Genomic DNA, 24099 nt, shown 5'->3' with positions numbered 1-24099 from the left:
CCCACTCACCTAACTTGTCCAGGTCACCCTGTAATCTCCTAACATCCTCATCACATTTCACCCTGCCACCCAGCTTTGGATCATCAGCAAATTTGCTAATGTTATTGCTGATACCATCTTCTATATCATTAACATACATTGTAAAAAGCTGTGGTCCCAGCAGAGACCCCTGCAGTACCCCACTGGTCACTGCCTGCCATTCCGAAATGGAGCCGTTTCTCATTACCCTTTGTTTCCTATCAGCCAACCAATTTTCAATCCAATCTAGTACTTTGCCCCCAATACCATGCACCCTAATTTTACTCACTAACCTCCCATGTGGGACTTTATCAAAAGCTTTCTGAAAGTTGAGGTACACTACATCTACTGAATCTCCCTCTCCATCTTCAGTGTTACATCCTCAAAAAAAATTTTTTTTGGCAGGGTTGTATTGATAAGTATTTTGTGATGGTGATAGATGATTAGTAAGGGGAAAAACAGGCAATTCTGAGGCAGTTAAAAAGATTCAAAGTTGGTGTGTGGTACCTAGGTCAAAGATGTCATGGAGAGGCTGCAGGGCACTCTAAAGGGCAAGGGTGAGCAACCAATGGTCATCATATATATTGGTACCAATGACATTAGTAAGGAAAAGGTGTGAGGTTGTACAAGCTGACTACAGAAAATTGATCAGATGAATAAATGGACTGAATAAATGTTGTAGTGAGGAAGGATTCAGATTTTTTGGACATTGGGATAGGCTCTCTGAAAGGTGGAACCAATACAAACGGGACCAGGTGCACCGGAACACAAATGGGACCTAAATGTTTGAAGGAACTGTTTGCTCATGTTGTTGTTAGAGTTCAGATGAGAATGGAAGGGTTGGAAACCTGAACAGAAGAGGAGAGAACATAATACACTGGGGATAGTATTAGTTCCAAAGATGGGGCATATGAAATTGTCTGAAAAAGGAGCAATTGTCAGAAAGAGCTGGCAAAAATCAGTTATGCTAAGCACCACAGCGCACTACATGCAGGATCACAGAGCCAAAAAAATCTACAGCATGGAAAATGGCCCTTCAACCTGTTGTGTCCACACCAGTCAAAAACAACCACCAATCTATTTGATGGATTGGCTATGCTAAATTGTCCATTGTGTCCAGGGATGTGCAGGCTAGCTGAATTAGCCATGGGAAATGCAGGGTTACAGCGATAGTGTGGGTCTTGTTGGGATGCTCTTCAGATAGTCAGTGTGAACTCAATGGGCTAAATGGCCGGCTTCCACACTGCTGGGGTTCTATGATTCTACTCTAATCCCATTTTCCAGCAATTGGTCCATAGCGTTGTATGTGTGCAAATGTACATCTAAATACTTCTTAAATGTTATGAAAATTTCTACCTCTGCCACCCTTAAAGGCAGTGAGTGCTCATGAGGCCAATTTAAGAAAATTGGAGAGTCCCCACAAACTGCAGCAACAGAACTCAGTCAAAACTACAGCATTGCCTCTTCAGCAACTTGCTATAGGATAAGTAGAAGATAGTTACAGAATATGAATGATGTGCATTAAAATCAAGAACATTCACAATGACCAGGGGCAATGACCCCATGAGCCCTTTTGGGAAAAAGGATGTAACTTTATGCAGCCTTCTCTCTAATAGATAGCCCTCTCCCTTTACATTCTTCTCTCCACCAGCTGTCTTTGAATGCTCGGCTGATGCTGAATGGGTGGACGTTACGAGTCATCAGACGACCATACCCAAGTGTAAACCAGGTAAATATTTAACAAAATACATTAAGAGAAAGACAACATGAAATCATTAAGTAATACCACCTACAAGGAGACCAGTCAGCCTGTCGTGCCTCTACTGGTTTGTATGTAGAAATTTTAAATTAAAAGCACTCCCTTCTGCCCTTTCCCCATTGCCCAACAAAGTATTTCTTCCTGCTACAGCTTCTTTTGCCAACATCATATATCTACTCATCTATTTACCAAGCCTCCTGCTACAGAGACATTACTTTCTTGATTTCAAAATCCAACAATCTTGAACACTAGAGTGAAATCTCCCCTTTACCTTCTCAGCTCGAGGGAGAACAATTCTGGCTTATCCAATCTCTCAGCAGTAACTATAAGTTTATTGTCCTTGACACCAATCTGCCCAGGTGAAAGTGAGGACTACAGATGCTGGAGATTAGAGTCAAGAGTGTGATGCTGGAAAAGCACAGCAGGTCAGGCAGCATCTGAGGAGCAGGAAAATTGATGTTTCAGGCAAAAGCCCTTCATCAAGAAGGGATTTTTCACAAAACGTCGATTTTCCTGCTCCTCGGATGCTGCTTGGCCTGCTATGCATTTCCAGCACCACACTCGACACCAATCTGCTCAATCTGTTTCCATACCATCTCGGACAGTTTCCTACCCTTTTGAACATAGCACCCAGGATGAGACATCATTCTCCAGCTAGGATCTTAACAATAAGTTCAGAACAGGTTATCAAGTCTTTCGGGGCTCCTTCCTTCCCAGAGAGTTCAACAGAGATTTTGCCTGGTCATTAGATCCCATTAAATGGGGATGGCTTTTTAAAATGGGCAAAACTGTAGACATTGTTTCAAATCTCTTGCAACTGCAGTTTCTTTGTTTTATTTTACAGTAGATATTCTTTGGTTCCATTTTAATTCAACACATAGAGAGGATTGTAGCGCAGCTCTTAATTTGACACCATCTGACTGTTTGCTGTCCCCAAATCAAACATCTGTCAGGGCTTTGGTTTTGGGTAATTAATATTTGCAAGTCTTACATTTGAGAGGATTATGAGAACTTATTAACTGTTCTGATTTTCATCTCTTCCCAGTCTGTGGAATGAGCCGACTCTCCTCTAAAGCTGGGCGCATCTTCGGTGGCAGACCAGCTGAGTTGGGCGATTTTCCCTGGCAGCTGCGTTTGATCATTGGTGGATCTACATATGGGGGTGGAGCCCTGATATCCGATGGTTGGGTGCTGACGGCTGCTCATCTCTTTGACAATTCGCATCAGGTGAATATTCATGGTGGGATTGTTGACATGAGACATAGGTCACGAGAAAACCAACTCCCTGTGGAAGAGGTCATTATGCACCCAGACTATAAGAAACAAGTCAAAGGAGCACAACCCAACTTTAATCATGACATTGCCCTGATTAAACTCAAGCAGAAGGTCAAACTTGGAGGAAAATTGTCCCCTGTGTGCCTGCCTAACCCAAAAAAGGCTTCATCACTGCAGCATGGCAAACTGGGCTACATTTCAGGGTGGGGAAGAACAGAAAGACATCAGAAGACTGTCTTCCTGCAGTATGCTGAGATACCTATTGCCAGCATGGACCACTGCACGGATTCAAACTATGAGGAACCAAAGCCAAATTTCACCTCCAACATGATCTGTGCTGGAAAAAGTGGTGTGGACTCCTGCCAGGGTGACAGTGGGGGACCCTTTGTGTTCAAGGAGGCCCGGGACCTGAATCGTTATGTGACCAGGGGCATTGTGTCTTTTGGACCCAAGAATTGTGGCATTAATGGGGTGTATACTCATGTGGAGAAGTACCTGGACTGGATTGACACAACCATAAAGAAATATGAAAGCAGTGAGGAGAACTGAATTAATCCATTGTGCCATCAATCACAATAAAGTGTAATGGTGAATTTGCATATTTCCCTCTTTCTCGCCATTTCCCTTTCTGTCTCTTTGTGTTCCTCTTTTTCTCCTTCTGTGAAACAAGTTGTTTTGTGGAGGTCATACCCTTCTTCCTATTTCTCAGTCTCTTTCTCACACAATCTCTGTCTTCAAATCTCTCTCTCTTTCACTTTCCATATGTGAAGTTAATTGAATTGAAATAGTTCTGCTTCCCATTTAAAATGATGACACCCCATTCTTGTGTGTGCATGTTTTATTTGTTTAAGTTTAAGAGACAGAGAGTAAATGAGATAGGGAGAGGGACATAAAGAATAAGACAGAGAAATGGGTAGAGATATAAAGAGAGGGATAGAGATATATAGAGAGGAGGATATAGTGGAACAAATGGATAAACAAATTCACACAAAGATATACAAACACATCTAGCTAGAGATATATTTGGAAGGCAAAACAGAGAATGAGAGATACACAGTTATATACAGACAGAAAGAGAAAGATGCACATGCAGGCAAGTGGAGAGAAATAGAAATTTAGGGAGAAAAATATGGGTTTTCAAAATGAAAAAGAGTGTCTTAGCAATGTCCTGAATTTGAGGTCAGAAACTTTTCTCAGAATCAAAGGTAAAAAGGCTAGCTCAATCTCGGACTGTTATCAGGGATAGATTCAGTACCCAAGGAACAGAGAAGTGAGTAAAAACAATAAATTGAATCTTATTAACATCTAAGTGATGAAATTTCTGCTCATCCAGAACTGAATGTTTGATAAGTAGTCTTAAAATTACAAAATTGGAGCAGTCAAGAGAGATGTTGGTGAGAGTATCTGCATACATGAGAAAACTAACACTGTGCCTCAGATGACATTGGTTCCAGTGAGACTGAAAGATTTTTAGGTTGTAGGTAACTATGAGTAGTAGTTTAGAATGGAGCCAAGTGACAGTAGTCCCACCCAACTGGACAACAGAGGAGAGGTACTGGAGGGGGATAGTGTCATTGACTGGAGCAAAAGCTGCAGATGATTGAGAAACACAGGAGGGAAAATTTACCCCCCCATAGGATATTTACCATAGGATGTCAGTTATGACTTTGATAAGAAGAATTTCTGTGTCATACCAAACCCGATTGGATGAATTCAATAACAGAGCTCCAAGAAATACAGTAATGGATTTGGAAGACATAATATGCTGAAGAACATTGGAGAAGAATGTGAGATTGGATGTGCATGAACAGAGAGCTCAAGGATTGATTTTTTGAAGAAAAGAGACGATGATGGTAGATTTAAAGGAGAGACTGGCAACACTGGAAGAGAGAAATCCATTTATTACAACAGCTAAAATTGGTGACCTAGGAGGAAAAGATGGTTGATCAGCAACTTAGTGGGAAGAGGAGCAAGAGGATAAGAATAATTCATTTGAACAAACAGAGCATGAGGACACAACGAAAATGTGAGTTTGGAAATAGGACAAGGAAGAAAAATAAAATACTAGGCCGTTGAGGTTAGTGGCAGGATGGGTGTGGCAGAGATGACATCAATTGTTGCATTCTCCATGGCAATGCTTCTACACCCGAGTCCTATTCCCAAACAATCAGCGTAGAGTATAAATTCTGTTTTCCATTTTTTTTTATTTCTTGCAAATTGTCCTCATGGGTGCAAGGTGCAAACTTTCAACAAAACATATTTTTTCAGTAATATCCATGTTCTGTACTACCAGTTGAAAATGAATTATATATTTGTTTCCAGTTACAGATATACAAAGTACTATTGAGGTGCAGAAGGGAATTGTGAATGGAGAAAGGCGTGAATATTTGAGCACAGATGCCTTTATCTGTGATTGAAACACAGAGAGTAGTGTGAGATGACAAAGAGAACCAACACGGATTGGGAGGTTTACATGGAGTGAGAGATTTAGGGAAGATTAGAGAATAGGGACCTTTATAGTAAAAGGTATCTGTAAGAGCAGCAGAGAACGAAGAGTGAGAAAAAGAGTGGAGGAGAGTGGAACAAGGCAAGATGCTGAAAGGAGCATAAAGTGCAAGAGGATTAGACAGTTAGGCCAAGGTGTGATCATAGAATCATATAGGACAGAAGAGGTCCTTCAGTCTATTAAGACTCACCAACAAAAACTACTCTAAATTTATGTGAGTCCCATTTTTCTGCAGCTAGTCCATAATCTTGAATATTCTGATAATTTAAGTGGTTATCCAAATATTCTTTAAAGATTGTGAGGTTTTCTTCCTCAACTATCCTCCGAGATAGTACATTCCACATTTCCACACCAGATGGTAAATCTTTTCTTCAAATCCTCTCCAAACTTCTTGTCCTTTACCTTAAAGCTATGTCTCCTTGTTACTCACCCTTCAACAAAGGGGAACAGCTGCTAACTATCCACCCTGTCCATGTCGCTCATAGTTTGATTCAACTGAGTCAGGTTCTCTCTCAGCCTTCTCTGCTCCAAATAAAACAACCCATTTTAACTAATTGAACTGCTCCTTTCCAGGCCACAACCTGGTGAATCTCTTCTGCAGCCCCAAGTGCAATTACTTCCTTCCTATCGTGACTAGAACTGCATAGAGCATTCCAGCTGTGTCTGAGGGTAAGTTTTATACAACTCCAACGTAACCTCCTTCCTCTGATAATCTATGCCCTGACTGAAAGGCAAGTTTCCCATATAGAATCATAGAGAGATAGTGCATGGTAACAGAACCTTTGGTCCAATGCATCCATGCTGACCAGATATCCCAACCCAATCTTGTCCCATTTGCCAGCACTTGGCCCACAACCTTCTAAATCCTTCCTATTCATACACCCATCTGGATGCCTTTTAAATGCTGCAATTGTATCAACCTCCGTCAGTGCCTCTTGAAGATCATTCTGCCCTCTGCATGAAAAAGTTGCCCCTTAGGTCCCTTTTATATCTTTCCCCTCTCACCCTAAATGTATGTCCTCTGGTTCTGGACTCCCACAGTCCAGGGCAAAGACTTGGTCTATTTATCCTATCCATGAGCCTCATGATTTTATAAACCTCTAGAAGGTCAACCCTCGGCCTCTGATGCTCCAGGGAAAACAGCCCAGCCTATTCAGCCTCTCCCTATAGCTCAAATCCTCCAACCCTGGCAACATCCTTGTAAATGTTTTCTGAACGCTTTCAAGTTTCACAACATCCTTCCAATAAGAAGGAGACCAGAACTGCATGCAATATTCTAAAAGTAGCCTAACCAACATCCTGTACAGCTACAACATGACCTCCGAACACCTATACTCAATGTTCTGACCAATAAAAGGAAAGCATACCAAACGCCTTCTTCATGGTACTATATACCTGTGACTCTACTTTCAAGGAACTATAAACCTGCACTTGAAGGTCTTTTTGTTCAGCAATATTTCCTAGGACCTTACCATTAAGTGTCTAAGCCCTGCTAAGATTTGCTTTTCCACAATGCAGCACCTCACATTTTTCTAAATTAAACCCCATCTGCCACTCCTCAGCCTATTGGCCCATCTGAGCAAGATCCCGTTGTACTTTGAGGTAATCTTCTTTGCCATTCACTACACCTCCAATTTTGGTGTCATTTGCAAACTTACTAACTATATTTCCTATGTTTTCATTCAAACATTTCTATAAATGACAGCACCAATCCATGTGGAAGCCCACTGGTCACAGATGTTCGGTCCGAAAGGCAACCTTCCACAACCAACCTCTGTTGGATTATTAGATTAGATTAGATTACTTACAGTGTGGAAACAGGCCCTTCGGCCCAACAAGTCCACACTGACCCACCGAAGCGAAACCCACCCATACCCCTACATTTGCCCCTTACCTAACACTACGGGCAATTTAGCATGGCCAATTCACCTGCCCTGCACATCTTTGGACTGTGGGAGGAAACCGGAGCACCCGGAGGAAACCCACGCAGACACGGGGAGAATGTGCAAACTCCACACAGTCAGTCGCCTGAGGCGGGAAATGAACCCGGGTCCCTGGCGCTGTGAAGCAGCAGCGCTAACCACTGTGCCACCGTGCCGCTCTGTCTTCTTAATGACCCTATTAACATGACCTGATGCCTTCAGGGATCTGTAAACAAGCATCCCATGGTCCTTCTGTTGCTCTGAGCTTGCATCTATCCTCAGTCTGCTCATTGTCAATAACGCCTGCATCGCTATCGTTACCCCACCACCTCACAGCTACCCTCACCGGACCCAACCGATGTTGAGGTTGCCACTCTCCAGGCACCATCTTTCACTGCTGGGCCAATTCTCCTGCACCACCGCCTTACTGTTACATGCACGGACCCACAAATGTTGGAATCTCATGTCTTGCTACTGGGCCCACCTCATCAATGTAAACATGATGGCCAATCTGCAACTGCTTTCCCACCATCAGCACCAGACCCAACCAATAAAAATGTTGCCAATCCTCAGGCGCCATCTCTCGCCACTGGGCCCACCTCACTGATGTTGTCTCCACCAATAAAACAGCTGCTGATTCCAATGCCAGTTCCTGCGCTTGCCCCAGAAAAGTAAGCGCCTCACTCGATTCCACACTGGACTCATGTGGAGATCACTTGCCACCTCCAAGAGGTGAGTGAAAGATTAAAAAAGACACATAAGTAAAGAGAAAAAAAAGGAAACAAAAAGAAAAGCAGACAGACCGAATGAGCCTTGGGCTCAAGAGCATTACTCCACCATCAGTTAAAAGTTTTTTTAAAAATGAGAAAGAAGGTAATAAGAGGGAAGAATGGATGGAGTGTTCAAGCTCCAGGGCTCAGGAGCCAGAACACTGCATTGCTTACTCTGCTGCCCTATTTTCTTCAATATCTATATCACAAACAATAAGAGATCCAGTACTAATCGCTGTGGTATGCCACGGGACAGAAGCACCCAGAGACACAAATAGTTTCTTCCCACAACCTTCTCCCTTCCTGATTCCAGGGTCATAGATGTTTCAGAGTGGGCACGTAATATTCTGAAAGGAGATGGTAGGAAGCCAGAGATCGTTGTCCATATTGATACTAACAACATGGCAGAAACAGAGATGATGTCCTGCAAATGGAATTTAGGGAGTTGAGTAAGAAGTTGAAAAGTAGACCTCCAGGGTTGTAATCTCAGGATTACTTTTAGATTTAGGTTTTATTACAGTGTGGAAACAGACCCTTCGGCCCAACAAATCCACACCGACCCGCCGAAGCGCAACCCACTCAGACCCATTCCCCCACATTTACCCCTTCACCTAACACTACGGGCAATTTACCATAGCCAATTCACCTAACCTGCACATTTTTGGATTGTGGGAGGAAACTGGAGTACCCGAAGGAAACCCACGCAGACACAGAAAGAATGTGCAAATTCCACACAGAGAGTCACCTGAGGTGGGAAATGAATCCGGGTCTCTGGCATTGTGAGGCTGCAGTGCTAACCACTGTGCCACCGTGCTGACCATATACTTCCTGTGCCAGTGCGAGTGAGGCCAAAAGTAGGAAGATAACATAATTGAATGCAGGGGCTAAAGAGCTTGTGTAGGAAGGGTGGCTTCAGATATCTAGATGATTGGGATTACTTCCAGGACAGGTGGGACCTGTAAATAAAAATAGAAATTGCTGGAAAAGCTCAGCACGTCTGGCAACTTATTTGAAGAGAAATCACAGTTAATGTTTTGAATCCAATGACCCTTCCTCAGAACTGATGGTAGCTTGGAAAATGTTGGTTTTTATGCAGGAGGTAGGGTGGGTAGAGGGATAAGGAGTAAACAATACATGGGGATAGTGCCCAAAGAGAGAGAAAAACTGTTGGACAGACAAAGGAGTGGATAACAATCCTGGCTAGGAGGATGAATTGCTGTTAGTGGAGACTGTTTGTGGCTAACAATGCGTTGTGTGTAATAACAGAATATGTGATAACAAGGCCTCGTGTGTGGGGTTGGGGTAGGGACATAAGAGAGTTCAAGCCCTGAAGTTGAATCTAGAATGCTGCAGGGTCCCCAACTGGAAAATGAGGTGTTTTCCTGCAGTTTATGCTGAGCTTTGTTGGAGCACTGCAGCAAGGCTGAGGGAGAGATATTGGCCAGGGAACAGGGTGGTGTGTTGAACTGACAGGCAACTGGAAGCTCAGGGGGCAGGTGTTCTGTGGAGGCATCACCCAGTTTACCCTTTGTTTCCCCAATGTAATGAAGTCCACATTGTATGGACAAGCTGTGTGAAGTGCAGGTAAAACATTGCTTCATCTGGAAAGTATATTAGATACTGAGGAGGTAAATGGGCAGGTGTAACACCTTCAGAGATTGCAGGAGAAGGTACCAAGGAGCTATGGGAGGAGTGGGGCTAAGTGGGTGTTGGGAGTGAAGGAAAAGTGGACCAGGGTGTCCCAGAGGGAACAGACCCCCGGAAGACAGACAAGCGAGGGGATGGGAACATGTACATGATGGTGGCACCTCACTGGAGGTGGCGGAAATGGCAGATAATAATCTTCTGAATGTGGCTGCTGGTGGGATGGTAGGTAAGAACAAGGGGAAACCTATCGCTTTTGTGGGAGGGAGGGGGTGAGGGCCAAAATGTGGGAGATGGGTCAGACCCAGCTGAAGGCCCTGTCAACAACAGTGCTGAGGAATCATCAGCTGAGGAAGAAGATTAACATTCTGGAGGCTCACTTGTGGAAGTTGGCCTCGTTGGAATATGTGTGTCAGAGAGACAGAAGAATTGAGAGAATGGAATAGAGTCTTTACAGGAAGTAAGGTGTGAGGATGTATAGTCCAGGTAACTATGGCAGTTGGTGGGTTTATAGTGGGCAGTCAAAATCAGAAATAGAAACCGGGATGTTGAGTAAGGGAAGGGAGGAGTCAAAGATGGACCAGGTGAAAGTGAGGGCGGTTTGGAAACTAGACGCGAAATTGATAAACCTTTCCGTTTCTGGATGTGAGAGGAAATCGGCACCAATGATATCACTGATATATTAGAGAAACAGTTGTTGGTGGGTGCCTGAAGAGGACTGGAGCAAGGAATGTTCCATATACTCCACAAAGATACAGGCATAACCAGGGCCTCCCCTGTGACCTGAAGGAAATGAGACGAGTTAAAAGAAAAGTTGTTGAGGATGAGGATGAGCTTGGCCAGGCAGAGGAGGGTGCTGGTAGGTGGCGATGGTTCAGACCTTTGCTCCAGGAAGAAGCAGAGAGCCTGAGACCATCCTGTTGGAGGATGGACGTATAAAGGGTTTGCACTGCTATGGTAAAGGGGAGGTGGCTGTAGCCTGCAAACTGGAAATTCCAAAATGGACATAAAGCAATAGAGGAATTGTGGATGTAAGTTGGCAAGGACTGGACCAGGGCAGAAAAGATCCAGTCAAAGTCGGAAGAGATGGGTTCTATGGGGGAGGAGGAGATGGAAACAATGGGTCCACCCAGGATTTTCGAATAGAGGTAGAAGCAAGCTGTGCGGGGCTGGGATACTGTCAGTTTGGAGGCAGTGGGGGGAGGGGGGATCATCAGATGAAAAAAGGTTAGTGACCATTGTAGATATAATGCCTGATGTTCCATGGTGGGGTCACGGTCCAGAGGGAGATAGAAGGAAGTATCTGAGAGCTGGCCCTTCGCCTCTGCAATGCAAGGGTCAATATTTCAGACTACAACAGCACCACCCTAACAAAGTCGGGGTTGGATCTGAGCACTCAGAGTGTACTCAGTTTGGGGCACAGAAACTGAGGTGGCCAATGTCACATCGACAGTTCTCAGTGAACAGATAGAGTGCAGGGAGAAGACCAAAGGGAGGGGTCAAGGTGGAGGGAGAGTGTTGGAGGGGGTGGGTGAAGGTACTATGGGAAGAGGAGAGGACTGTTGCCCAAAGAAATGGGCATAGAGGCAAAGACAACTTTGCTGAGTACATAACGTTCAGCATCAGAGTGCGGAACATCATGAAGAATGATGAATATCCAACAGGAGGTGGTGTTGAGAAGGTGAGGGAGTCAGAGGGAAGGGGAGGGGAGGAAGGTTCCAGAGGGTCATGGGTCTGACTGAGTTGTTGCATTTTGCGGGCCTTGATGCCTGAAAGGAAAATAAATAATTTATTGTTAGCACGGTGAAGGAGCTGGGGGAGGAGGTGGAATTGCAGAGTGGTGCAGCCCTGAGCCAGTGTGATGTTATGCTGTTGGAGACAGGGATTGAGAATGCGCAAGTGACGACACATGGCACTAAGTGCGGATCTCAGGATGCAGCGGGAGTAGCTGTCTGTGCAATATTGAACATTGCAGAGATACCCATGATCCTGGCTGGATTCAAAGTATGAGGGATGAACCTACATGGGGTGACTCACTGAGGAATGTGATGTGACTGTGGAAACAGGTTTTAACAAATACCTGGTCAAACACCAGGAGTGACAGTGAAATTAATGACAGCTGGCAAGAGAAAAGATTGGATTGGAAGTCCCATCAGAGAGAGGAGCAGAACTTCTTCAAGGTGGGCATGCCCAGAAGAGCTAAGGGAGTGAGTAAAATACTAAATAAAATCCAAAAGAGCTGTGGTAAGGTAAATCAGAAACCAAAGCAGAAAGTGCTGGAAAAGCTCAGCAGATTTGGCAGCATCTGTGATGAGAAATCATGGTTAACATTTCAGGTCCAGTGACCCTTCCTCAGAACTGATGGGAGCTAGGAAGATGTCGTTTTTTTATGTGGGAGAAAGGGTGGTGGAAGGAGGTAAGGAGTGAATGATAGGTGGGGACAAAGCCCAAAGACAGAGAAGAACAATTGGACAAAGGAGGGGACAACGATCTAGCCAGGAGGATCCATGCGTGTCCCCATGGCCTCCCCTCTGAGCTGAAGAAAATGAGAGGAGTTAAAACGAGAAGTTGTTTAGGGTGAGGGCGAGCTCGGCCAGGCAGAGGAGGTGGCAGGGTGTGGGCACAGTTCAGGCCTTTGCTCCAGGAAGAAGTGGAGAGTCCTGAAATGATCCTGATGGGGGATGGACGTGTAACGGGATTGCACAGCCATGATAAAGGGGAAGCAGCTGGAGTCTGCAAACGGGAGACTCCAAAACATAGGATCTGTCAAAGAAGGATGGGTTGCACCTGAACAGGTGGAGCACCAATCTCCTTGCAGGCAGTTTTACTGGTGCCATTTGGGAGAGTTTAAACCAGTGTGACAGGGAGTAGGCACCAGCGCAGTAGGTCAGCATGTGGAGTGATTAAGAAGAAGGCACAGGTTAAGTCAAATAAGTCTTAAGAGGAGAAGACGCATTGCCAGGTTAATGGACATTGCAGGACTGACAGTCTGCAATGCATTGATTGTAATGCAAAGAGTATAATAGATAAGGCAGATGAATTTAAAGCCTGGATTAGTACCTGGGATTATGAATTGTTAGCCATTACAGAAACTTTTTCGAGAGAAGGCCAGGACTGACAGCTCAATGTTTTCGGGTTAAGATGTCTCAAATGAGACAGAGGGAGATATAAGAGGAATGGGGAAGTTGCATGACTGAATATAGAGAATAACACAGCTGTTCTAAGAGGGAACATTTTGGAAGGTTCATCCAGTGAGGTAATATGGGTAGAACTTAAGAAGAGGAAAAGTATACTCACTATTCTGGAATTATATTGTAGACCTCCCAATAGCCAGCAGCAGCTAGAGGAACAGATATGTAAGCAGGTCATGAAACAAAATAAAAACAACAGGGTTATTGTAGTGAGTGATTTCAACCTACCCACTATTGATTGGGGCTCCCTTGGCGCTTAGATGGGGTAGAATTTGTTAGGTGCATCCAAGAGGGTCCCATGAAACATAGATAATGAAGTAAGACACCATATTAGAGCTTGCACGGCTGGATGTGTCTGGCCAGGTGGTCAGAGTTTCAGTTGGGAAGCATTTAAGGAACAGTGATCATAATTCTGGCAGAGTTATGGAGAAGAATAAGACTGGTCTTCAGGCGAAAGTACTAAACTGGGCAAAGGCTAATTACAAAGCAGGAACAAAAGAAATTATATCCGGGGCAGCTGATAGAGGGAGCAAATTCCCATCTGACATATGGGAATCTTATAAAGGTCAGAGTTTAGGATCAGCACGCTCCTATGAGGATGAGAGATAAGAATGGCAATGTTCAGGAATCTTTGATAAAAAGAGATGTTTAAAAGTTTAGTCAAAAAGAAAAAGGAAGAAATTGTAAAGTCTAAGAAACTTATATCAAACAAGGCTTTTGAGGAGTGTAAAGGAAACAGAAAAGGATTAGATTACTTACAGTGTGGAAACAGGCCCTTCGGCCCAACAAGCCCACACCGACCCGCCCAAGCACAACCCACCCATACCCCTACATTTACCCCTCATCTAACACTACAGGCAATTTAGCATAGCCAATTCACCTGACCTGCACATCTTTGGAGTGTGGGAGAAAACAGGAGTACCCAAAGGAAACCCACACAGACACGGGGAGAATGTGCAAACTCCACACAGTCTGTCGCCTGAGTCAGGAATTGAACCTGGGTCTCGGAGGCAGCAGTGCTAACTGCTGTGCTACTGTGCCATCCACTAAAGCAAGGAATTGGGAGGGATAGAAGGGGCCATGAAATGTCATCAGCAATGAGGAATATGGAGAATCCCAAGACATTTTATATGTACGTAAGGAGTGGGAGGGTAAGTCGGGAAAGGGTAGGTCCACTCAAGTACAAAGGACAGACATTGTGTGTGGAGCTGGAGAGTTGGAGCAGCCCATGGCCAGATGTGACGCAAAATGGCCACCCACAATTCTTAGTTGACAAAAAGATGGCGGACAAGATTTTTTAGCTGTAGCAATAGAAATAGCTTGTTCAGTTCAGTAATAAAGTTAGATCATAAGTTAGGACAATTGTAACTTTGTGAATAAGGTAATTCCAAAATAACAAGGTCCAGATAGAACTTACAAATTAACATACAAACAGTTTTGTACAAACCCACAGCTGCAGAAGTTTGTAATAGCCAGTCTGACAAAAAATGTTTAGGAACAGATAATCCAAAGTTTGAAGTTTGCAAGATTAAAAAGAAAACTATGATCCCACAACACACTCTTCAGGTAACTGAGTATCAAGAAATAATTAAAAAATACAATCTACAACTAAGCATTCAGAAATTTGGCTGAATTCTTTCAAACAAAGGTGGTGGAGAGGAGTCACAATCCCATCAACAAGAGGAATTGAACAAGAAAAGGAGAAAACAGATAACCGCTAAAGAACACTAGCTTGACTGCGAGAAAATAAACAGTGGGGGCTTATATCTTGTAAAACGTTAGGAATTTAAAAATGCTTCTTGAGTTGTGAACGTGATTGAATTTCAGTCTTATAAATGGAATTTGAGTAGATGTTGTCTTTTTAAGATAAAAAAAGTTAGTGTAGAAATATTTAGAGTAGGTTCAGTATACTTAGCCATATAACTTTTTCTATAATCGACTTTTTCTTGTCACGTGTACTCAAATGAATGCAGTAAAAGTTTATAAATCACCACTCACAGTACCATCTTACGGACAGCATACCTAAGTACAGTCCTTAGTTACAGAATAAAGAAATGAAGAAAAAGTTACATTACAGCTGTTCACAGTAATACCATCGGTTAAAATGCCAAACATCACAGTCTCTGCCTGCAGCAGGCCATGCGGGGGTGGGGGGGTGAGACTGACTTCATTGGTTGGAAAGTTTCTGGAGAAGGTACGGAGGGATAGGATCTATTTACATTTGGAACAGAATGGGCTCATTGATGATAGGCAATTTGGTTTTGTGCTGGGGAGATCGTATCTTACCAAATTAATAGATGCGTGACAGATGCACGAGTAGGTAGGGAGCAGAGGGATACAGATCCTTAGGAGTTGGGCAATAGGTTTAGACAGTGGATTTGGATTGTGGGCAGCATGGTGGCACAGCAGTTAGCACTGCTGCCTCACAGCACCAGAGACCTGGGTTCAATTCCTGCCTCAGACGACTGACTGTGTGGAGTTTGCATATTTTCCCTGTGTCTGCATGGGTTTCCTTTGGGTACTCCGGTTTCCTCCCACAGTCAAAAACTGTGCAGGTTAGGTGAATTGGCCATGCTAAATTGCCTGTAGCGTTAGGTGTAGGGGAATTGGTCTGGGTGGGTGTGCTTCAGTTGGACAGTGTGGACCTGTTGGGCCAAAGGGCCTGTAAGTTATCTAATCTATTAATTTGGTAAGGCACGATCTCCCCAGCACAAAACCATGTTGCCTCTCACCAATAAGCACATTCTCTTCCAAATATAAATAGATCCTATCCCTCAGTATCTGAAGTCAGACTCATTGGTCTGTAGTTACCTGGAATATCCTTACTACACTTTATTGAAGAGGAGGACAACATCAGCAACTCCCCAGTCATCCGGAACTTCACCTGTGTTTAAGAATGCTACAAAGATATCTTTCAGGGCCCTAGCTCTCTCACCTCCCTCAACAACCTGGCATAGATCCCATCTGGTCCTGGGAATTTATCCACCTTAATGTCCTTTAGCCTACCCAACACATCCTCCCTCCTTATGTCAACGTGATCCAGAGAAAACAAAAGGCTATCCCTAATCTCAACATTCATCATGTCCCTCTCCTCAGTGAACACTGATGTGAAGTAATCATTGAGAATCTCACCCATTTTCTCACGTTCAACACACAAGCTTCCTTCCTGACCTTTTAGTGGACCAATGCTTTATCTAGTTATTTTCTTGCTTCTTATGTATGAATAAAAGGCTTTGGGGTTCTCCTTAATTCTGTAAGTGACAACTTTACATTGGAACTAATATTACGAATTTTATAGCAATTAGCAGAAATTAGTATCTTTTCATATCTCTTATAATAAGGATAGAAGGGAATGCTATGAATGATGGAATTAGAAGAGTCCTTTGAAATAAGCAAGTGTCTAATTTGTTGGCGATGATGCAGCTGACAAACATTTAGGAAGAAATATACCTGCCAGCATTGGAATATAAATTAGTGGGATGCATTGTAAGGGCCCAAGGACAGATGATAAAGCCGTCTTGGTGAACATCAGGAGATCATGGGATGTCCATAGGGCTGTCCATAGAGGTGTCCATCATTGATTGATTGTTTACAGGTTTGGATGTATAGATTAGGGGTACGTGACTACCAATAACCTCAGTGTAAGTTTTGTAATGAGAAATTACAAAAATGCTGTATTTACCTGGAAAAGGCAGAATGGTCCATGCTGCATGGTAAGAGCTCCAAGTAAAGGTTGATGTGTGCTGCTAATCTGGGACTTGCGACTCATCTTGAACAGCTTTCCCTAACACTGAGAAAGTGGGTGAGCTCCTTAATGAGTACTTCACATCAGTATTCACTACAGAGAAGGACATGGATGATGGAATGTTTAGACAGGAGTTTGTTAATACTCTGTGGCACATTGATATTAAAAATGTGGAGGTGTTGGTGTCCTGAAAAACATTAAAGTAGGTAAGTCACCAGGGCCTGATGGGATCCAACTCAGGATACACAGGGATGCAAAGGAGGAGATTACTGGGACCATGACAGAGGGTTTTGTATCTTCTTTCGCCTAAGCCAGGTCTCAGAAGACTGGAGATTAGCCAATGCTTCTCCTTTATTTAAGAAGGGCAGCAGGGATAATCTAGGAATTTATAGGGTGGTATGTCTTACATCAGTAGTTGGAAAACGTTTGGAGAAGATTCTTAGGAAAAGGATCTATGTGCATTTGGAGAAGAATGGGCTTACTGGGGATAGTCAGCTTGGCTCTATGCAAAGGGGGTCCTGTCTCACAAATTTGATTGTGTTTTTGAGGAAGTGACAAAGATGATTGATGAGGGTAGGGCAGTGGATATTGTGTGCACGGATTTTACTAAAGCATTTGGCAAGGTTTGTCAGGGTAGACTTCCCTTATGGAGAGGGATCTTGTGATCCAAGTCCATAGCTCCCTGAAAGTGGCAACACAAGTGGATAAGGTGGGAAAGGAGGGATACAGCATGTTCGTCTTCATCCACTAAAGGTAGATAAGCAGGAGATTGGAAGAACACAGCAAGCCAGACAGCTTCAGGAGGTGGAAAAGTCAACGGTTTGGGTGTAACCCTTCTTCATCGAGGAATCAAATATAAAAATTGGCAAGTCATATTGCAGCTGTATAAAACTTTAGTTAGGCCACATTTGGAATATTGTGTCACCACACTAGAGGAAGAATGTGAAGGCTTTGGAGAGGGTGCAAAAGAGGTTTACTAGGATGTTGCCTGGATTGGAGTGTATTAGCTATCAGGAGAGGCTGGACAAAAGTGGGCATTTTCACGAGATGTCTGAGGCTGAGGGTTAACCTGATACAAGCTTATAAAATTTTGAGAGCTGTAGATAGAGTGGATAGTCAGACCCTTTTCCCCCAGGATGGAAATACTAGGGCGCATAGGCTCAAGGTGAAAGAGAGAAAGTTAAAAGGAGATACACGAAGAAGGTTTTACATGCAAAGGATGGCGGATTCCTGGAACATGCTCCCAGAGGAAGTAGTAGAAACAGGTAGGTTTGCAAAGTTTAAGAAGCATTTTGTCAGACACATAGACAGGAAATAGAGTGATATGGACCATATGCAGGAAAATGGGATTAGTTTAGAATGGTACCATTATCGTCACAAATGTGGTGGGCCAAAGACTCTGTTCCAGTGCTGTGCTGTGGGAGGTGTAAGTTAGAGAAGATTGCGAATGTTAGAGATTGCCCTCTGTGCAACCCAGGGGAAATTTCAATGAAATATAGAAAGCTATGCTGCATTAATGGTTTTACAGAAATGCAAGCTACAGAGGCAATGGGTATTAACACCTGTGGAATGTTTAGTGAGAAGCATAAACAGGCATAAATGAATTGAAACCAATAAAAACATTTTTTCAAAACTGCATTGTTGTCAAGTCAAGACATTGGAGAAACATTTTGCACATGGTGGGGAAGCTTGGACAGTTGATTTCTGTGATATGAAGATAAGGATTGATTTGTTTAAAGAAAAATATAAATTTAATTCTCCGAAAGGCCCTGAAATAATTTTGCAAGTTCTAAGAACTTTGCAAGTTCACACGGATAGATAATATCTTCTTTTAAAATGCAGGGAAATGAACAGATGAGTGAGAGAGACCAGCAAAGAATGACTGATAGCCATTTTGTAACAGCTAAGAGAAATGGGAAATTACTGAAGGATGTTTTAAACATCATCATAAAGAGCGTCTCATTGTAGTTTGAACAGAGAAATCAGGTAATTCATTAGGCAGTTGTAGCTTCAGCTGAATTTAGACAGGACAACAAAGTATTTGGATCACTTGAAAAGAAAGATTTTAAAATTGTTGGAAATTAATTAATTGATTTGATGTTTAACTGAGGCAGCTGATCAGGCGATGGAAGGTACAAATGACAGGAAGTTAATATGTGAGTAAATGTATGATTTCTTGTAATGTCTTGTGACTAGAAGATGCATTGTAATAAATGTGTTCTCCTGTCCCAGCAGAAGAATAGCCTGTCAGGCTATCTTAATTAAGAGAAACCGTCCCAGGAAAACAATATGTACTCAAGGTTATTACAGAGAGCAATAAATTCATTAGGAATTCCACTCTGTCTGACAGCATGCAGAATATCAAGGTACACTGGGAGGCTCAGCGTTGTGGAAGCCTATCCTGTCCAGTGCTGACTCAAGACATTTTCTTATCAACCTTTCCACAGAGGTTATTATTCAACACTGCAGCACATGGACCTTAAACCCGGGTCTCATAGTTACTTCTAATAATCATTTCTTGTATCTACTGGGGTCCTCTTCACACAAATCTGCAAATCAATTCGTTATTAGATTACTTACAGTGTGGAAACAGGCCCTTCGGCCCAACAAGTCCACACCGACCCGCCGAAGCACAACCCACCCATACCCCTACATTTACCCCTTGCCTAACACTACGGGCAATTTAGCATGGCCAATTCACCTGTCCCGCACATCTTTGGACTGTGGGAGGAAACCAGAGCACCCGGAGGAAACCCACGCAGACATGGGGAGAACGTGCAAACTCCACACAGTCAGTCACCTGAGGCGGGAATTGAACCCGGGTCTCTGGCACTGTGAGGCAGCAGTGCTAACCACTGTGCCACCGTGCCAATGTTCTCCTCAGAATGTTGTGGAGAACAGTCAGTTGAATATATTCAAGAAAGAGTTTTTTTATTCTAATGACATCAGTGTTCTGGAGAGAAACCGGGAATAGGGCAGTAAGAGAAAGGATCAGCCATGAGGATATTGAATAGCAAGGCAGATTCAAAGTTCTGAACGGCATACTCCTACTCCTAATCATTATGTTTCGATGCTAAATGCTTAAATCCTGAAACAGTTTGCAAAAGCTGCTTTGCTTTCCCTTGGCAATGGAATGAAAGGGGTGAACTGGCTTGCAGTAGTTTTTTGGCATTCCACTATGAATCATTAGCATTTACGAGAGGTTCTTTTTGCTGTCAGTCAGGCCTTAATTTCAATTTCCTCTCTGCCCTCATGGTCCCTTGTGAATCCAATATCCAACTTAGCCTCAAATCTATTCAACAAGATAGATATCACTGCTCCCAGGGGAAGTGAATTCCAAAGTTTAATGCTTGAGAGACTAGAACAACTCCTTATCTCAATGAGATCTGCTTTGTCTTCAAGCTGTCTCCCAGTTCTAGACTCCTTGACATAAGGGAAAACATTTTGTTCTAGTTATCCATCCTCTCAAGTCCCTATCGAGTCTTATACATTTCAACATGATCACCTCTCATTCTTTGCATCTCTAGTAATTATAGGCCCAACCTACTAAGCTTTCCTCACAAGGCAGCTCTGCCATCCCAGGAATTAACCCAGTGGACTTTCACTAAATTCCCTCCAATGCAAGTGTATCCTTCCTTAAATAAAGGAAAGAAAACTGAGCACAATATTCTAGATGTGGTTTCACTAATGTCCTGTACAGCTGCAGCAAACCTTCCTCACTTATAACAAAGGGCAACATTCCATTTGCCCTCTTAATTACTTGCTCCCCGCCCCCAAGGCAAACTTATATTTGTGATCGTGTTCATGCATGAGGAGACCCAGAACCTTTTGTATTGCAGCATTTTTCAGTCTCCCTAATCCTATTCTGATCTTCTATTTGTTAGGGCAGTCCATAACTGAGCAGCACAAAATGGCTGACAGCTCTAGCTCTGCAGAATATGGCTGACAGTAATTAGGGAGCTTTGGAAGTATTTTCTTAATGTAGTCTTCACAAGTGGAACAATAGCAGAACTGTATAATCAAGGCCACTAGCTGGGATAGAATTGCAGCTGCATTGGCGTACATAATAATGACATTTCACATTAATTAGTTGTTTCTCTTGAATTATTTCATAAATCTGATACAATATTAAGAGCATGTTATAGTTAAGATTCTTGTTATTATCATAGATGTGGATTCCGAAGTAGTTATGGATCCCCATATACACAAAAAGGTCACTAAAAGCATTAAAGAAAGAGATGCAAACAAGTTTCAGGCAAAAGAAGCTCCACTGCCCCTTTATCAATACAGGGAAGACAGATGATCATACACTGGAATGTGGATTGAATGAACACATTGAGACACAACTTGTGAACTTAAAGAAATCTAAAATTAGATGTCACAAAATTAGTATGTTGAAACTGATCAAAAATCAATATTCCTTTATATTCCCTGCAATAAGAAATTTAAAAGTTCGTGATCTAATTAATTGGCAGGTAAACACACAGCAGCAAGCAAATTGCTGATGTAGAATGATCCGCACTTGGACATCCCAGCACTACTGACCAATTGTATACAGAGGGAGTGGATGTGCAGAGTGTTTCCAGAGAGAGACAAGGAAAATATACAAAACTAAAAATCTGCTTGCACTAGGGTAGAGTGCATTTGACACAGCCCGATGTGGAGTTTTCGAGTGCCTCTCCTTGCATATTACCAGTAATTGCTTGAATAAACAGGTATGTGTCTGAACTCTGTTGCCTTCTGAAATTTAGTCCTGGTCAGCTCACTCCTACACTATTCATCTTGAAAAAATCCAAGACTTTACATTTTCCCACATCACAGTCTATCTTTCAAAATGTTTCCTCACCCACTTCACCTCCATTTTATCTATTTGCAGACTGTTTGTGTCCTTCCTCATGGCATGCTTTCCTACTGTTGTATTATGACTTCAACAATTGGGCCTTCAACAAAATCTTTAATAAAATTTTAAATACTTAAGACTTCAGCACTGATCTCTCTGTCATTCCACAAGTTACAGTTTGTCAATATTTTTTCGAGTTTTGTTAAAACACGTTTTGTATAACAAGCTTCAATAAAAAAAGTTCTTTACCATTTGTATCTTGCGTTTGTGTAAAGTATGTTTATATTCTTCCATAACAAGCTTCAACATGGTCTTTGCTTCTACATGGTCCATACCCCTCCAGCCCCTACCTATTGGTATATCTGGCAAAGTACCTCTTAAATGTGATTACTGCATCTGCTGGAACCACCAACCCTGGCAGCGCATTACAGGTATTTACCACCCTCTATACAAAAGATTGCCTCTCACATCTTTTTAAAAACTTACATTTTCTCATAATTGATGTGTCTACCCTGGGAAAAACACGCCAACTATCCACATCTCTCAATTTTGTAAACATTTTTTAGGTTGCACCTCATCTTTCGAGGTTCAAGTGAAAACAAATTAACTTTATCCAAAATCTCCTCATTGTTAGTACCCTCCAATCGAGGCTACATACTGAATTGATAGAGACATACAAGAAGATCAGAGGATTAGATAGGATAGACAGTGAAAGTTTTTTCCTAGGATGATGATGTCAGCATGTACGAGGGGGCATAATTACAAATTGAAGGGTGATAGATTTAAGACAGATGTCAGAGGCAGGTTCTTTACACAGAGAGTGGTAAGGGCGTGGAATGCCCTACCTGCTAATGTAGTCAACTCCGCCACATTAGGGAGATTTAAACAATCCTTAGATAAGCACATGGATGATTTTGGGATGGTGTTGGGGGACGAGCTGAGAATAGTTCACAGGTTGGTGCAACATTGAGGGCTGAAGGGCCTGTTCTGCACTGTATTGTTCTGTGTTCTATATCTATGTAAACTGTTACTGTACCCTCTCAAAAGCCTCCACATCCTGCTAGTGTTGTGGTGGCTGTAACTGTACACAATGCTTGAAATGTGGCCAAACTAAAGTTCTATACAGCAGCAATGATTTGCCAATTTTTATAGTTTGTGCCTGAATTGACGAAGGCAAACATGCCATATGCTTCTTGACCACCTTATCCACTTGTGTTGCCACTTTCAGGGAACTGTGGCCCTGTAAGCCTAAATCCCTTTGTATGTTGATGCTACTCAGATTTCTGCCATTTCCTGTATACTTTCCTCCTGCATTAGATCTTCCAAAATACTATCACCTTGCATTTTCCAGATTAAGCTCCACCTGACATTTCACTACCCATGTCTCTAGCTTATCTATATCCTGCTGTATCCCCCAGCAGTCCTTCTCACTATCTGCAGCTCCCTCAATCCTTGTGTAATCCATAAATTCAGAAATCAGGCAACCTACATCTTCCTCCATATCATTTATGTATATATTACAAACAACAGGGTTCTCTGCACTGATTCCTATGGAACATCACTGGTCACAAATCTCAAGCCAGATACACAGCCTTCCATTGTTACTGTCTGCCTTCTATGACTAAGCCAGTTCTGTATCCTTCAAACTAACTAACTGCAGATCACATGTGACCCTTTTGTATCAGCCAACCAACTTATCAAAGACCTTGCTATGCCCCATATAGAAACCATCTACAGCCCTGCCCTCAAACATCTTTGTCACTTCTTCAAAAAAAACTCAATCAAGTTTGTGAGATACAACCTTCCCTACACAAATCCATGCTGCCTATTGCTATGGACCAGAGTAAACCACCTCAAAACATGTCAAGGAGATAGCTGAGACTCTAACTTTTTTATTTTAAAAACAAGGGGTAAAATTCAATTGATCAAAACTGCAGGTCTGAAGCAAAACACACTTTACTCAGATTACAATTAAAGTACAGACAGACTAAAATAAAAGAAAGGAATTGGTTTAACTGTAAGCATTGAAATGCTGAACAAAATAATGAACTACTCATTAACTGTTCCAATATAGTAACACACCATAAACCCACCTTGCAAAGGCAAATTAAGTAATATCAATTGTCTCACAAGTATATCTAGCAGCAGGATGACAACCCCAGCTTTTAGCTGCACTAGAGAGAGGAACAAGAGCTTCCACATCCAGCTTCAAGATCCCTGCAACAGGTACTAAAAGCTAAACTAAAAATCCTGGTTCTGTGGGATCTTGGCCCTACACATTCAAGCTGCTTTGATTGTTCCAACTTGAAAGTAAAACCCCAAGGTCTTACAAGCTGTTTATTTCATTGGCTTTGAGCAGACTACTTGCCACCTCTGTCTCAACCTTCCTTCATAAAAAAAACCTGGACAAAATACATCAGGATCCATAT

At 42.7% G+C, this 24099-nt stretch overlaps 1 protein-coding gene across 1 annotated transcript in view; it reads left to right on the top strand.

Annotated features, from left to right (window-relative positions):
• The window catches only part of LOC132836653 (complement C1s subcomponent-like), a 42091-nt gene extending 38490 nt beyond the window's left edge, over window positions 1–3601 (top strand). The window contains exons 10-11 of the mRNA XM_060856038.1: window positions 1670–1747; window positions 2823–3601. Coding sequence (XP_060712021.1) covers window positions 1670–1747; window positions 2823–3601 — 857 coding nt within the window. The remainder of the gene's footprint in view (window positions 1–1669; window positions 1748–2822) is intronic.
• Window positions 3602–24099: the final 20498 nt, after the last annotated feature.

Source organism: Hemiscyllium ocellatum, chromosome 47 (assembly GCF_020745735.1).
Source record: "Hemiscyllium ocellatum isolate sHemOce1 chromosome 47, sHemOce1.pat.X.cur, whole genome shotgun sequence".
NCBI classification, from domain to species: Eukaryota; Metazoa; Chordata; class Chondrichthyes; order Orectolobiformes; family Hemiscylliidae; genus Hemiscyllium; species Hemiscyllium ocellatum.
This window is presented reverse-complemented; position numbering and strand designations above follow the sequence as displayed.